The following is a 16830-nucleotide window of genomic DNA, read 5'->3' as shown; positions in this document are numbered from 1 at the left end:
TCTGGTTGGTTCACAAGGGATGGGTGTCAAAATAGAGGTTGACGAGCTTGGAAAGGTACATTAACTCCAGTGCCTTGAATGTTGGCCCAGCAGGGAGGGGTGTGTAGCCTTTACCCTGTAGTTCAGAGGATTAGAGTTCACAGGCCATACCCAGCCTACCTCCTGTTTTTACATTTTTAAATGGTTGAAAAAGAAACAAAAGAAGAGGAATGTTGTGACGTGAGGCAGTTATTTGAAATTAAAATTTTAATATCCATTAATAAAGTTGTACTGGAACACAACCCTTTCATTTCCCTCTTATTTATGGCTGCTTTCGTGCTTCAAAGACAGAATTGAGTAGTTGCAACAGCGACTCGCCCTGTACAGAAAATATTTGCTGACTTTTGCTGTAGACTAGGGGATTTCCTTGAAAGTTTATCAGCAGGGAGGGTGAAGTTGACAGCAAAATAAGTATTTTGCCAATGAGGAAATTGAGGTTTAGAGAAGTGTTATAACTGGTCAGTGATAGAGTTTGGAATCAAACTCAGGTCTGCCTGACTCTAAGCCTAAGCTCTGAAGGTGGTTATATAATGTTGGACAGGTCATGTAAACCCTGGAAGCCTGTTTCCTCATTTGCAAGCCAGATGATTTCTGAGGTCCTTTTAAATCTCAGAATGGGTTGGTCCTGTTACATTAAAACCTTTGACTCAAGAAAAAAAAAAACAACCTTTAATTCAGAGTACTCATCAGTTAATGAGACTTTTTCTTTGCTATGTAGAAAACAAAACAGTTGCTGCCTCTCTTTACCTTTTCTGGTCTGATGATCAGTGTGTATGAACTTCCTCTGTGGATATCCTTCTCACATATGGAACATACACACCATGGCTGGTGGTTTGGATCAGAGAGTTCAGACTCAGAATATCAGCTGTGGAATTGACTTTTTAATGATTAAAGGAATCTTGTTAAACACATCCCATTTTTTTCTTGCTGTTTATAAAACCCCTACGGCTTAAGTTAATATTTGAATAATTCCCATCTCAATGAATACTTCTGCTTGATCAACTACCTGGATACATCTTTAGGTTTAAAAAAAGTACACATAATAAGCAACTTCCCAAGCTAATATTCACCACTTAGCCTTCCTCGCCTACCGAGAATCAAGTACATCTTCTAGCTAGAGCTACAAGCTTTCATAAAAGACATTTCAAGGCAGATATAAATTCTTCTTGTGCCTGTGGAAGTTATATCTGCCTGGCATATAGACGTCTGAATCTGGAGCATTTTTAATTTAGGAGGTTTTGTCAATTAGAAATCATATTTATATATTTTTATCAATAATATAACTGCCTATGTCTATTTACTGAAGATTAGATCATTTACAAATGTCTCTTCTTTCACTTCCCTTAGATAAACAGTAAGTTGAGCACGTGCATGGGCGCGCGAGCACACACACACACACACACACACACACACACACACACACAGAGCAATGGGAGGGAGGTGGGAGAGAAGAAATGATTCATCCCCTGGCCCAGCAGTGGGTTGAGAACAATCAGGAAAACAGAAGGGAGTCAGGTTTTGATGCTGCCAGAGCAGGCAAATTCATGTGTCTGACGCCTGCGAAACTAAACAGCCTCACTGTGCACCAGCAGGGCTTTGAGGAGGGATGTGCCAATCTGTACAGTCTGGTCATTAAGTCAGTACCCTCTGACATTCGCCATAGAACAACATGGTACATATCTTTACTTTGAATACTCAGAGCCCGCCTCTAAAAGGAAGCCAGTAAATCGTGTGGATTTAAATCTGTTCGCCTCCCTAGCTCCGCCCTCATGAGCTCCCCTCTCTCCCCCAGCTACGCCCTCTCCTGTGAGATCGAAGCGGCTGCCGATGCCAGTGCCACCTCTCCCAAGCCTCGGAAGAGCATGGTGAAGAGGCTCAGCCTGTGAGTGCCACCCTGGGGTCCCGGGGCCCCAAGGGGGTCCCGTCTGAGTCGGGAGGGGAAGGGTATTCAACAAAGTTCCCCTGAGCCAGTTCACTCACTAAATAGTTTATCTTTCTGTCATGAATTCAATAGGTTTTCTAAATCCACTCATTCTTCCCCAGTGTTCCCTCTGGTCTGAACCACCATCATCTCCTGCCTGGAGCACTCCAGCAACATCAGTACTGGCTTCCGGCCCCACCCTTGCTCCAGCAATCTGTTCTCCACCCAGTAGTCTGGTCATGTGTTAAAATGTATACCAGATTACATCGCTTCCTTGCTTTACAACTTCTGATGGTCTTATTTTAAGGTAGCCCTGAACTCCTTATCCTGTTTCACTAGGTGCAGCGTGATTTTCCCCTACTCTTCTTACCACCTTCCTCTTGTCCGACACGCCCCCTTGTTCACCAGGATCCAGGCTTACCTGTCTCCCAGCCATCCTTCAACCACACCAGGCTTGCTCTGCGCTAGATGCACCAGGTGTTTGCACTAGATGTCCCTGTGGCCTGGCGTGTGCTCTCTCTGGGGCTGGCTCCTTTCAGATGTCGGCAAAACCATTACCTCCTGAGAGAGCATCCTGTCTAATGTTGCCGTCTGCCCAGTCAGTCCCAATCATACCGGCGGTCACCTTCGTTGGAATGTAAGCCACCTGAGAGCAGGAACCTTGTGCATCATACCCATGGCTGTTTGCCCAGCTCAGTGCCAGGCGTAGCTAACTTCGTAACACCTTGTCTCCCTTTGAGTACAATCCAGTCTTTACAGTGGCCCTCAAGACCCTTCAAGACCTGCAGTACCAACCGAACCCCATCTGCCCGTCCCATCCCCGTCTGTCCTCTCACCTTTCCCTCTCACTCTACTCTGTGCACTCCGGCCCCCCAGGCCACCCTGAGCACACAAGTCACACTCATTTTTATTTGCTGTTTCTTCTGCTTAGAACACTGTTCCCCAGATAGCCAAATGGCTCACTCCCTCACTTCCCCCAGATCTTTGTCACCTTCTCATGAGCCTTCCCTGACCACCTTATTTAATACTACAGCCTGTCCATGTTACCTGCCCGTGGGACACTGTCTCACCCTCAGCTGCTTTGGATTTCTCCATTGCATTTCCCTCTGGCTGACGTGCTCTATGTTGTATGTGTCTGTTTATTACCTAGAATGCAAACTTTATGAAGACGGGCATTTATGTCTGTTTTTTATTCATTGCTAACCCCGGAACCTAGACTGGTGCCCGACACATAGATGATTAATAGATATTTATTGAATGAATACATTGAGCCGTGTGCCAACACTGTTCTGAGAAAACAGTACATGTATTTCTGGTCCAATCCGCAAAATAACCTAGTAGGTCCTGCTATTATACCAACTTTATAAACCAGGAAAGTAAGGCACAGACAAGGTAAGTAGTATGCTAGTTATTGTAGGATCTGGACTCAAATCCAAGATTTAGCTCTAGAGCCAAGGTTATAACTCTTTTACCGTCTTCCTAGTGGAGAAATACTTTCTGAAGGAAGAGGGGAAGGAAAGATGGAATGGGAAGTAAGAAGTGGAGGAGGGGAGAAGATGAGGGAGGGAAGGAAGAAAAGTAGGAGGAGAGAAAGGCTCAGGAGGAAGGAAGGAAAGGAAGACTGATGTCAGTCTAATTAGACCCTGTGCCTGGAAGTGGCCACTGCATGCTCATTTTTATATAACTGCTTCCCTTGACTCCGAGTATCTGTATTTACTGTGCTGGGTGCTCTAGCAGCTCGGGGTCCCCTTCCAGCACCCACTCTGGCAGCGTGCAGCCTTTGTGAGGATATTCACGTGACATCCAGGAGAGGCAGTACTGTCAGCGTGCAGAGTCCTGCACAAAGTGTGGTGGACACTCCATACATCTCTCTCGTTAGTGAAATCTTGCCGATATGCTTGAGTTTAGCCCTTGGTATCTGCAGTTGAGTTTGAACATTTATTAGGAATAGCACAGGTCACATGTCCCCCATCTTATTCCTTATACATATAAAGGTGTTTGTTCATCATTCATTTTCAAAAAGTTTTATGATCTTAGCATTTTTTACAAGTGTTGAAAATGTATTTCTTCCTCTCCCCACATTTAATCACCCATCATCCAAAGAGATTGGAGAGAATTTTGGAGGCTTAGGGGAAGAGGTGCCTCATTGGAAGGTCAGAGATGCTTAATGTGCTAGAATTAATCTTTGCAAAGCAGAATGACCTCATGGAATTGTACCAATAGAAGAACCTTTAGTCTTTGAACAATTTAGTTCTAAGTTAGAGACTCTCAGTTAACGGGCTAAGGACCACTAATTCACAGCCTTCAAAGGTCTACCTTGTAATTCATGGAGAAGTAAGACAGTAGCATTATTTTCTCTTCTGTGAATTGTGGTCAGTTTAGCTTTTTTCCCAAAGCCCCAGTAGTGCTTGGAGGTCCAAGAAAGGAAGTGACATGGAAAATGGGGCAAGAGATGGTGGGGTGGAAATGAGACAGAACAAAGATATGCTTTAGGTCTTGGAATTTGAGCTTGTAATTCCCAAAATTATTTAATAAAAAAAATCAAACCCATCTTCATTGTTTCTGTTATTTTATATAGCCAGTGCTTGTTTGGGTTTGGGCCTGTCTGCTAGTTTCTTTACGTGCCATTCCTTCTTGCATCTTACAACTTCCTTCCTTGCTGTCTGTTAATGGTAAACAGTCATTGTCTGAGAAAGTCTTTAGTTTGCCCTCACTCTTGGAGTTATATTAGATGGGTATGGAGTTGAAGGATTACTGTTACTTTCACTCAGCACTTTGAAGATATTATTCCATGTCTTCTGACTTCTGTTGTTGCTTTTGAGATGTCCGTTGAATTCTGTTCCTTTGCATTATGCCCCCTGCCCTGTTGCTTTTAAGAACTTCTTTTGTCTTTGATGTACCACTGTGCAGGTTAAGTGGGGATTTAGTCTTATTTATCCTATTCAAGATGTGGTTCCTGGATCTGAGGATTCATGTGATTCATTAGTTCTGGAATCTCCTCAGCCACTGTCTCTTCAGATGTGGTCCCTTTTCCATTCTCTCATTTGTCCTCTTTTGGAATTCTCCCTACATACATGCAGGCGTTTCTTATTCCATTCTCTGTGTCTTTTACCCTCTCTTATTATTCATGTCTTTATATTTTGATGCTGGTCTCTGAGGATTTTCTTCAGACATATCATCTAGTTCACAATTTTTCTCTTCCACATTTATTTAATCCTTCCACTGAGTTTTTAAATTTAAGTCACTACCTTTTTCACTCTAGAAGTGAAATAGTTTTTGCAAATTATCTTCCTGTCCTTTCGTCAGAGCGTCTCGCTCTTAACTCCCATTTTCAGTTTCTTCTTGTACGTCTTTAATGTTTTTCAACATACTTGTTTTATAGCTTGGCTCATGGTAGATACTCAAATATTTGTTGAATGAATGAATGAATAAATTATTACTTTTTTTCTGACAGTTCTTGTAATCTAAAGATCTCAGGAGCCTAGATTTGCTGTTTTGTTATGCCGGTTGACTCTCTCTTTGGGTGGGTTATTTCCTTGTGTGTATTTTGTAACTTTGTATTGTGAGCTCATCTTTATCAGGGAATTCTCTGCAGCCTATGTTGAAGGTGTACTCCTCCAGGAAGTTTGTTGTTGTTGCTGTTGTTTTTTAAATGCTAGTTTCTTCAGAAGGATCACTGGCCTGAGAGTTCCTAGTTCCTAGATCAGCTAAGTAATAGCAGATCTGAGTGAGGTGCTGGCTAAAATCACACATGATCAGGGGAGACATTTTTCTCCTACCCAAGCTCAGGCCAACAGGTAAGTTTCACTGCTGTCTTCCTATGTCAGTAGGAAGATTTTTCTTTTAGCCCATCTTTTTACTAAGGGTACAGCCCTCTGAGGACCCTGGCTCTTTGTAAAAGATGTCAGTACTCACTGCCCACCTTACATAGACAGAAGCCCTCATCTTTGGACCCTTTGTACGTGTTGAAACCCATGTGCCTATTTTGCCAGGGTTGGTACCTCCACTCCCCATCCAGAGCAGAATTAGTTTGCATGTTCTGGTTTTCAGTGCACTTTTCATCTCTGGCCCGCAGGAACTTTTCTTACTGTCTTGCAAGCCCAACTTTAAAAAGAATTTTTAACGTTTCTCATCTAGTTGTTTTATAGTGAAGGAGTTTAGGTTATTTTAGTTCACTAGATTGTTAGAAAAGATGTCTTCCTTCTTGGTTTCTTGTCCAGCGCAGTGCCGGCCTCCTTCTTCTGCCTCCTGGATTTTATTTTATGGTGGGAAGTGATAGGGGTGTGGCCACGACAATTTGACCCTGCCAAAGTGGTACAGAACTCTCAAAAAATGGAGAACCGTTGACCCAGAAAGACCTCAGATTAATATGGCCTTTCATTCAGCTAAGCAATCTGTGTGTTCTTTGAGGTTGGGAATAATCTATTGGGACAAGATGTTTACTGTGATCTGTTAGAAACTTTGTAGCAAATGTTTCCCTAAAATAATAATGACAGGGTACACAAGACCGAGAAAACATCAAGGATTCAATTAACACAAAAATATTTGCTTAATCATGGATTCCAGATTTGTAAGAGCCTGAATGCCTGGCATTATGTTTTCTGCAGACTGTTTCTGGGGTCGGACATTATCACCAGTAGCACTCCCACCAAAGAACAGCCCAAGTCCACTGCCAGCGGGAGCTCTGGTGAGAGCATGGACTCTGTCAGTGTGTCATCCTGTGAGTCAAATCACTCAGAGGCGGAGGAGGGCTCCATCACTCCCATGGACACACCTGATGAGGCTCAAAAAAAGGTATATACTTAACCCTTTTCCGTAATTCCTAATGCGGGCACCTGATCTAGTGTTTGCCACACGAGGGGTGTCTGTTTTCCAGTTGATCACTCTACAGCATTTTGCAAGTCATGTTTTTAAGAGGTGTTAAAAGCAGAGTTCAACCTGGGGACTCATTCCTTATAGAAACATGTCTAGAAGCGACATTCATTGAGGCTTTGAAATATTGTTCCATTCCCACATCCAGAGGCAACTGAAGGACTGCGACTTGTAACATGAGCTACACTTTATTCAGGAGATGGAGAATTTTCTTGGAGCAAAAAGTCAAGAGCCAAAGATGTGTCAGTCTCTCGGTGTCATACCTTGTCTCAGCCAAGGTTTCACCACAATAATGGCGCAGGGCAAACCACTCCAAAACTTAGTGACCTCAAACAGCAACCATTTAGCCTCTGTCCTGCACCTGCAGGTTGGATTGCGCTTGACTCTAGGCCATGGGTTTGGTCCAGGTCTGCTCTACCTGCCTCTCATTATTTTTGGAGTTAGGAGCCACCCAGGGCATGCTCTTATCGCGCTACATTGGATAAGCAAGAGGGCAGTCCCCGTCCTGCAAGCGCGTAACAAGGCTTCAGTTGGGTTCTGTCTCCCAAAATTTGTTGTCCAAAGCAAATCATGTGGCCAAATCCCACATAAATGAATGAGGTGGGGAACTACATGCCACTTCTCATGGGAGGAACTGTGGAGTCTCAGGGCAAAGGGCACGGATGCAGGGGAGGTTGAGGAATTGGTAATAAGTGTATAATCTACTGTGTCCGCCAAAAGGGAAAGTGATGAGAGGTGATAAAGGAATTCCCAGAGAGAGTTTTTATTCTCCATAGCTGCATAAATAAGTGAAAAGGAAACAAAAGATCCACCTTCATCTTCTATACACACCTGTTTCAGTCTGTTGGTCAAGGAGCTTGGGTCAGAGATGTCAACTTCGATGTGACTATAGGACTTGCACCATTTGGGGGAGGATCTTGGCTGTGGCCAGACCTGCTGTGTAAGTGACTTGTGGCCCCTTAGCTTATGCTTAGGCCAGTGAGGTAGGGTGTTGGTAACAATTCCTTCCTTTCATTTGTATCTGCCATTCTGCAAGGGGATGCGTGTGCTGTTTCACATTGCGTTATAAGCACCAGCAGCAACCTGGGAACCCTCAGGTGGCCTTGTCACAAAATAGCCAATCCAGGAAGGGCTCATTAGACCTGAGATGACTCAGATGCTGCCCTAGCGGGATTTCTCACCTTTTTGCTTTGAAATCTGGAGACACATCTTTAATGCCCCAAATATTGAAGGAAAGCTCTGCGAACACCCAGGGACTGGCTGTTCTCTCAAGCATATCTCCTTAATCAAGGATGGAATCATTCTCCGTGACTTGACACTCAGCATTGACTTTGTCAAAATCTGGAGTGAGGCCCCATCATTCACCTTTTGACAGGTTCTTAAGCTTTTTAGGCCCCATTTCTGTTGATGGACATTGTACAACAGTGACAACTAAGCTATTGCCCACATCTTTGTGGGATTTCTCCCTGTCCAGGAAGGAGGGAGAATCGCATTTGCATCTGTTGATGCAGTGGACGTGCACACAGGTCCGGGTCATCCCTTTTAAAGCTATGCAGAAGCCCTGCGTGTGTCCTGTGCACACCCCTTGCTGCATCCTTTTTGTCTCCCCCCTTATGACACCGGCTCTTCAGTTTCTTGCGCAAGTCATGAATTTTAATTCTTTGGATGAACGGTTTTCAGAGTCACGAATTTCTGTGGGTTTAAAAATGAGTAATTGAATTGGACGCAAGTAGTTGCTGGGCTGCAGAAGCTCCGAATGTTAACTGGAAAGGCCTCAGTTTTGCTCAGTGCTTGGCTGGCCCCAGAGACCTTCACAGCTCCTCCCTACCCTGAGGTCCTGCAACCCTCCCTGCCCACCCTGCCTTTCCCACTGGCCACACTGTGAGGTCCCTCTTTTGAGTAAAGTGTAATTTGCATTCCTTTTTCTTCATTCCCCTGATGGTGGTTTCTAAACATTTATTTCACACTTGCTCCACACTACTTAAATTCCCAGTAAGAATTTGGGCTCAAGAGGTGGTCTGTTTAATGGTGCTATATAACCCAGGCATCTTCAAGGCTTTATCTTAAATGTCATTAAAATCATGGGAAAAAATCTAACAAAAGAAAAAGGATTTATGTGGAGGAAAGGGAAGGGGAAAAAATTGAACCAGTAATTGGAAAGGGGACCCTCTTGGCTACTGTGTAGTATACCTGCAAGCAAAGTCAGGCTGTTAAAATTATCCACCACCAGTTAGCCCTCAAATTGAGCCACTAAGTTGATTCACTTGGGAAGCTAAGAAAAAAAAAAAAAAGTAACTAAACAATGTTATGATAAAGCCTCAGTTAGACTCCTGCATTACTAGAGTTGTCACATCATCTTGCTGGCTCTATTAAACTAATGATGCAGTCGAATTGAATGTATGGTTATTTGATGTACAGTTATGCCACAGGAAAGGGAAGTCATAGGAAATAAAATAGAGGAGACTCCATTTTACTTGGAAGCCAGAGAATCAGAAAGCTACATTTCTGTACTTTGTTTCCATGGGAAGGTAGATGGGTATGAAAGAAATTAGTAAGTTATTTATTTTTTAAATGACTTCCAGGTTATTTTATTGGATTAATGTGGTATAATTTAGCTCAGCTCATTTTGAGAAATTATTTGTAAGTTTCTATAAAAAGAATTGCTATTTCAAATGATTCAATTAATGACATTTTTTTGGACCACCACCTAATGAGTTGGGGGCATCCTATTTCTTTGGTATTTGGTGTTGCACATATAAGAACCCTGTCGTTAATCAGAAAAACACATTAACTCTAGTACCTCATTCTTTAATTATCCTTGGTATACAACATGAAAATGTGTACAGTTGGTTCTGGAAGCAAATGTGGTTAAGTGGTGGAGCCTCTCATAGGCTGTGTTCCCTTGGGCAAGTCACTCTCTTTCTCTGAATCGTGTTTCCCTCGTATTTCTAATGCTCTGAATTTTGTTCACAAGATAGTTGGGAGACCAAAATGAGGTAAGATGTCTGAAAGCTCATCACAAACCTCACAGCCTCACAGTGCTGAGCATCCCTGGGGCAGTGGTGCGCTGTGTTCACTCACCACATTCTCACCGACTACACCCTTGCTGCACCCTTGCTCTGCGAACCTGGCCATGGAAGTCAGGAAACTTGAGAGCACAGCCTGACGGTGCTGTCAACAGCTGTGGCCTCAGGTTCCTCAGCAGTAGAGAGGGATTGGGGCCAGGCCATCTCCAGGTGCCTTTCCAGGGCTCATGTTCCCTGCAGAGCTGGATAATCCGTGGTCCTCATCTTAGAGACTTCTAAAAATATAGCCATTTCTCTCCTGCTCCAAAATCTGACGGTGAAATGGAATCACAGTAGAAAGGATCTCTGGGGGCAGGTCAAGCGTCCTTCCTGCTCGAGGCAGTAGGACTGGGCTTTCTGCCCGGTGAGCTTCGGGGCTCCTTCACAAGCCCATATTGCCTCTAGTTTCTGGTATTTGCTGCCACCTGCTGGTTACCCTCCTTCAGAGCAGCTAAAAGCTCTGGAAATGAGAGGACCACCTTGCCTCCCATGATGCAGAGTGATTCTGCTGAGTACTGAGTCACTGACAGGCATCTGCCATGGGGGTGCTTCCACCAGAAATAAGACGCACGTGTGCTGTGGGCGGCTGTGGAGGAAATAACGGAAGTTTATTAGTCTCAACCTCGACCTCTGCTTTGAAACTTGGGAAGCACACTGTTGGCCAGGGTTCCTAACAGTTCTGTTTCCTTCTGGGCTGTGTTTACCCTTCCAGCTCTCCGAGTCCTCTTCCTCATGTTCCTCCATCCACTCTATGGACACAGCTTCCTCAGGGATGTCGTCCTTGATGAACCCCCTCTCCTCCCCTCCGCCCTGCAACAACAACCCGAAAATCCACAAGCGCTCTGTCTCTGTGACATCCATTACCTCGACAGTGCTGCCCCCCGTTTACAACCAACAGAACGAAGACACCTGCATAATCCGCATCAGCATAGAGGACAACAATGGCAACATGTACAAGAGCATCATGGTAAGGCTCTCAGACCGACACCCGAGTACTCACGTGCCGTGTCAGCACATATACGTGCGTTCACACAAAATGAGTATGTGCCACATGCATCAATGCCGAAATCTCCCTGGATATAGACTAATGATGTATAAAAATCTGCATATCAGCAGTGCGTATAGGATATAATTTTTACGTCTTAAAAGTTGCTAAACCTTATTCGTCCGGGTCAGTATCACCCTCTTCAAAACTCTCGGTTGAGATGACTACATAAATGCATCCCAGGGAAGATGCCACTGCTGCACGCCTCCTTGCAGGTCTTCCTGGGGATTAACGTGTCTGCGTTTATCACTGAATTGCTGTGCATTCTTAGCAATCTCCTCGGTGGTGGCAAAGTTTTCTCCTTTAGTCACTTGGACTCAGACTTAGTAAAGTGGGTGATCAAGCTGGACATACAGTTTGCGTCCACGAGGAGCTATGCTTATAAATAAGACACCTTCTTGAGCTTCCTGTAAAAACTGTTTCTGAGCACAGTCCCAAAAATGTGTTGAATAATGGCAGTCTTTTTGGAATACGTACAGGGCCTCTCCTGGTAATAATGTTGGGTGTGTAAGGTCTGGTGTGTTTATTACAAGAATAGACTCCTTATCTTAAAGGATGTATCATGTATTGAAAAGCAGACTCTCCTTTGCAGTAAAACCCCACAGTAAAATGCAAATCTCGCATCTCTCCGCATCTTCATGACTTGCCTTCTTCGAGCCACACTGACTGCTTATAAGCTCAGCTTTGAATATGATGTAAGTGATAAGGAGTCACTGTCTTTTAACATCTGAAGAAAAGCTTTACTAAAGCATTCACTGAATCAACAAAATATTTCTTGAACATTAGTTGTGTACTAGTCATTGGACCAGGCTTTGGGAACAGGGAGATGAATGAGACATTTCTGTCTTTGAGGAACTTATAATCAAAAAGGAGATCATAAAGCATTTTTCAAAACGTATTAAATACTTTAATAGAGGTCAGATCAGATTGTAAAGGGCCTGCGGGCCTCATGAAGGAGTTTGTGTTAATCTTGCAGTAGAGTCTTATGGCAGGCTTTTAGGTGGCGATCAGATTTGTTCTTTAGAGAAGTAGCTGGCATTGTGGAGACCTGATTCAGAAGTGCAGGGGGAGTAGATTGGAGGTGGCGGAGCGAGTTAGAAGCTGCCGTTATATTCCATGTAGGACGTGTTAAGGGTTTGAATGATGGTCATGTGGCTGGAGATGGTATGGATTTTTGCAAGATTTTTCTAAGTTAGAATTATGGAATTCATCCATTTAGTTATGAACTTTTTGGTTACTGTTCTGGGCGAGTGGAAGAGGGAGGACGAAAGGTTGTCCAGGCAGCCGGATGGTTGGTGGTCCTGTCCAGTGCAGTGTAACTACTGGAGCAGGGGGTTTGGGGTGCACTTAATCCAAGGTCACCACAGGACATCCAAATGGCATCAGCTAGTAGATGGTGAGAAACACAGGTTGGTGCAAGGCTGGTGGTGCTGGGGTCTAACGCTGGGAGTTGTCCAGCTCCACCGGCTGGATGCGGTCACGCAGCGAGTGAGGAAGGGCTGAGGCGGAACCCACGTGGTAGTGAGGGAGGGGCGATAAGGGAGTGTCCGAGAGGAAGGGGCGCCGCCAGGCAGCTGAGGTCGTCAGTCGCATTATTGTATTTTCAGGGTGGTTTACTCACATGGCTTCTCTCACATATGCCAACCAGGGGAGTTAAGTGCCAGCTGGGTAACTACGGTGTCTCTGAACTAAAAGGAACCGAGAGCTGAACACGCAGCGATGTGGATGAACCTCTAAAACACCACGTTGAGCCAAAGAAATCAGATATCCCGCATCCTGCCGGAGTCTGATCTTTCAAAAGCAGGCCCAACCTGTGGCGTTAGAAAACTAAGCTCCGGGGAGGGCACAGGGGATGTTTCGCATTCCTATTTAAGGTGTATGAGGGTGACACCCAAGCACCGTTCAGTATCGTAATCACTAGCCACAGGTGGTGGCCGAGCATTTGAAATGGGCAAAGTCCAAATTGAGATATGCTGTAAGTGTGAAATACACACCAGGTATTTGAAGGCTTGGTACAAAAAAATAACAATAATGAGAACGTAAAATATCTTATTAACAATTTTGTATTGATTTTATGCTGATACAATATTTTGGACATATTGGGTTAAGTAAAATATTAAAATTTCCCTTTTGAAAAAAATTTAAATGTGGCTACTAGGTATTTAAAATCACGGATGAGGGACTTCCCTGGCGGTCCAGTGGTTAAGACTTTGCCTTCCAACGCAGGGGGTGTGGGTTCGATCCCTGGTCAGGGAGCTGAGATCCCACGTGCCTCGCAGCCAGAAAAAACATAAAACAGAAGCAATATTGTAACAAATTCAATAAAGACTTTAAAAATGGTCCACATTAAAAAAAAACTAAAAAAAATAAAAATAAAATAAAATTAATTAATTAAATTACAGATGAGACTCGAACTATATGTATCTATTGGCCAGTGCTGGTTCAGGATATCAGCGTAAGGCTGCACGGCTGAGCTGTTAGTATTGTCTGTGATCATCATTTCCCCGCAGTAGCGTTTATGGTACAAAGTGACAGACTCTCAAGGAAAGCCCTCGGCCAGCCCATCCTTGTTTGGACACACCTGGGGAGGTTTAAGGTAAAACAAGCGTAGCCTGGTTTTCTCCTTAGGTAGGTTTAAAGCTGATAACTTAACATTAACCACCTTAACCCAACAACCATCCCCCAAGTTGGTGTCCTTTCTCCTCTGGCTTTTTATGCTCCTGGACCAGTTTGATCCAGCTGCAGGAGTACTTCCTTTAGACTATAAAAAAATTTATTTTTCTCCTTTAGAATTTTGTATGCATCTCTTTCTCCCTTGTGTAAGGAGGTGCCAGATGTTTTGGTAACAGACCCTTGAGCACGGTCTTTGTCACTTATAGGGACCCCATTGTAATGCATATTGTTTACTGAATCACAAATACAGCTGCTGCCCCAGATTGGAGGGAGGCCTGTGGGCCCAGACATCCTTGGGCTCACAATAACAGTTTCTTGGAAAAAATCAGACTACTATGTCGTCATCTCTTCTTTTTTTTGGCTGTCTCTCTCCTCTTACCTCTTGGTGAGAACAGATTTTTTTTTTTTTTTTTTCTTTTGTGATACACGGGCCTCTCACCGCTGAGGCCTCTCCCGTTGTGGAGCACAGGCTCCGGACACGCAGGCCCAGCGGCCATGGCTCACGGGCCCAGCCACTCTGCGGCATGTGGGATCCTCCCGGACCGGGGCACGAACCCGTGTCCCCTGCATCGGCAGGCGGACTCTCAACCACTGCACCACCAGGGAAGCCCAGCTTTTATTTTTAAGTAAGAATAATTGTGTTTCATTTTGCTTTCTTTCAAATTTAAAGAAATCACCCAAGGGATAGTACATAAGTCAGCCCCCTTTTCCTGTTGCTCTGAGCACCCTGAGAATAGCTGGCTGATGGGCAGAGATGAAGGGGAGAATTGGGGTGAGAGGAGGCTTAACTTGCACTTTAAAAAATGTTAGATTTATTATTTTTAAACACTTAGAAGCTCATTTTTATTGAAGCGTAATTTACATGTAATTACATACATAGATCTGAAGTGTTCAGTTCTTTGGGTTTTTATAACTATAACCATATATATGTATACATATAGTTACATATGTATACTTCTGTTATATAACCACCACCCCAAGTCTAGATAAATAACATTTTTTATCCGCCCCGTCCAAAATTCCCTTATGCCCCTTCAATCCTGCTTTAACCTTAGTTGAAGATAGGGTTAGCTAGTTTTCTAACCCCACAGGTTAATTTGGCCTGTTTTTGAAAGAACAGACTCCTGCAGCGTGTCATCTTCTGCGGCTGCTTTCTCTGGCTCACCCGTGATGTTTGTGAGATGCATCACATTGTTGCATGTTTCAGTTCTCAGCTCCCTCTAGCTGCTGAGTCGTGCTCTTATCGTGAACGCACTACACTGTCTTTATCCTCCCCTGTTCTCCTATTGATGGAGATGCAGGTTGATTCCACTTTGGGGCTGTTACGAATAAATCTGCTATGAATGTTTGTGTACAAGTCCTTTCGTGGACATAATGCTTTTATTTTTCTTGGTAGATACCTAGGGGTGGGATTCCTGGGTTGTAGACCCACTTGTGCTTTTTGAAATGGTCAGTGTGCAGAACCGTGGCCGTTCTGACCCACAGGTTGTAACCAGTGCTCAACAGGTGAGGATAATTTTGGCCCAGGACTGCAAACGCTGTGCATTTTTCACAATTCCCTCATATATATTCTTCCACCGGAACCTCCATTGGAACTGGCAAGGCACCCAGTCTCTCTGTTTTGATGGGGTTAAGACACTGTGGCTCTGAGAGAGCAGGTGACCGAGAGAAAAGATGACCTGTTATCTGAGGATGGAGCCAGGACTGGAACTTAGGAGTGCTGGCTCTTGGTCCTTTCTCATTCCACCTGGCCATTTCTCCCAGGAAGGCACAAGACAGCAAGAATAAGAAGGTCAGCACAACTCTTCCAGGAGACATGAAGCTAAATGCTTTACACACCCTTTCATTGTCTTTCCAGTTGACGAGCCAGGATAAAACTCCCGCCGTGATCCAGAGGGCGATGTTGAAGCACAATCTGGACTCGGACCCGGCTGAGGGGTACGAGCTGGTACAGGTCATCTCGGAGGACAAAGGTAGGCGCGTGTTCCTTCTCAAGGCAGATTGCCCCAGTGTGAGAAGACGGAAAGTGGACACAATGTCTTTCTTAAATGGAACCAAGTGAGGGTTGTTGTTGTTTTCGGTACGCGGGCCTCTCACTGTTCTGGCCTCTCCCGTTGCGGAGCACAGGCTCCGGACGCGCAGGCTTAGCGGCCATGGCTCACGGGCTTAGTCGCTCCGCGGCATGTGGGATCCTCCCGGACCGGGGCACGAACCCGTGTCCCCTACATCGGCAGGCGGACTCCCAACCACTGCGCCACCAGGGAAGCCCAAGTGAGGGTTTTTAATCACGCTAGGGCGGCGTTGCCGGGAGCCATATGCCATCACCTCGCTTGTAGAATCAAGTGTCTCAGGCTGGTCCCCCAGCAACCCTTGTTGCTTTCTGCGGTTTTGCTGAGCGTTCCTCCCGCCCGTTCTCTGTAAACTTCTCCTCAAGCCTTCCTGTAGGAAGAGGTCGCTCCCTGTGTCAGGAGTTGGGGGATGGACGGGGTCTGTTGGCTCTTTGCAGACTGTCACGCACCTCCATTAACCAATAGTGTGTGTCCAGAAAGGTCGCAGTTCCTGTGATAATTTCTCATGGTTTCAGTTTAACCACTTATGAGAGTCTGTCCTTCAGTTATCTTTATTCATGATTGATCTTCAAGAGGCAAAAGCTTCCAGCGCCAGGATTGGAAGGTTCTTTACCTCACACTTACTGAGGCAAAGAACTGGTGATTATGAAATGCTCCAGTTTGCCTAGGAGTCCATTAGTTGAAGAAATCCCTTTTATGAAAACTCCAGGCACATAATCCCCCTGCATGTATCGATTTGCTAATCTGAATTGGGGTTGTATTTGTTGAGGGGTAGGAGGCGAGCTGGTAGGTAACTCCTCTATGCCGTGTCACATCCGAGAAGGAGACTCAGGCAGACTGAGTCTCTTTTCCAAGTGCACAAGGAACAGCCAATACTGTTGACTGAGGCCAACCCTGTCTGCTGACAGACCCAGCACAGACCAATGCAAGTGTCTCAAGGGAGGGCTGTTCCCCAACAAGCATTCCCCCTAGAAAGGAAAAGAAGAATTATACAAGGCGGGGATGATGGAAGGGAGCAGTTATTCATACTCCATTTGACCAACAAATCACCCAGGGCTAGATCTCGGGCCCCGACGAGAGTAGGCGAAGTTGGAGTCGTACCTTTTCTTAGCGATGAAAAACTATAGCCTCTGAGAAAATTCTTGG

At 44.8% G+C, this 16830-nt stretch overlaps 1 protein-coding gene across 3 annotated transcripts in view; it reads left to right on the top strand.

Moving 5' to 3' along the window:
- Positions 1-16830, top strand: part of RGL1 (ral guanine nucleotide dissociation stimulator like 1) — a 276917-nt gene that overhangs the window by 256238 nt on the left and 3849 nt on the right. For all 3 annotated transcript variants that reach the window (XM_060131812.1, XM_060131802.1, XM_060131823.1), the window contains 4 exons: positions 1832-1921; positions 6568-6754; positions 10610-10864; positions 15474-15588. In XM_060131812.1, coding sequence (XP_059987795.1) covers positions 1832-1921; positions 6568-6754; positions 10610-10864; positions 15474-15588 — 647 coding nt within the window. The remainder of the gene's footprint in view (positions 1-1831; positions 1922-6567; positions 6755-10609; positions 10865-15473; positions 15589-16830) is intronic.

This window comes from Lagenorhynchus albirostris, chromosome 2 (assembly GCF_949774975.1).
Source record: "Lagenorhynchus albirostris chromosome 2, mLagAlb1.1, whole genome shotgun sequence".
Lineage (NCBI taxonomy): Eukaryota > Metazoa > Chordata > Mammalia > Artiodactyla > Delphinidae > Lagenorhynchus > Lagenorhynchus albirostris.
The sequence above is the reverse complement of the archived record's forward strand: the minus strand, read 5'-3'. Positions and strand labels throughout refer to the sequence as shown.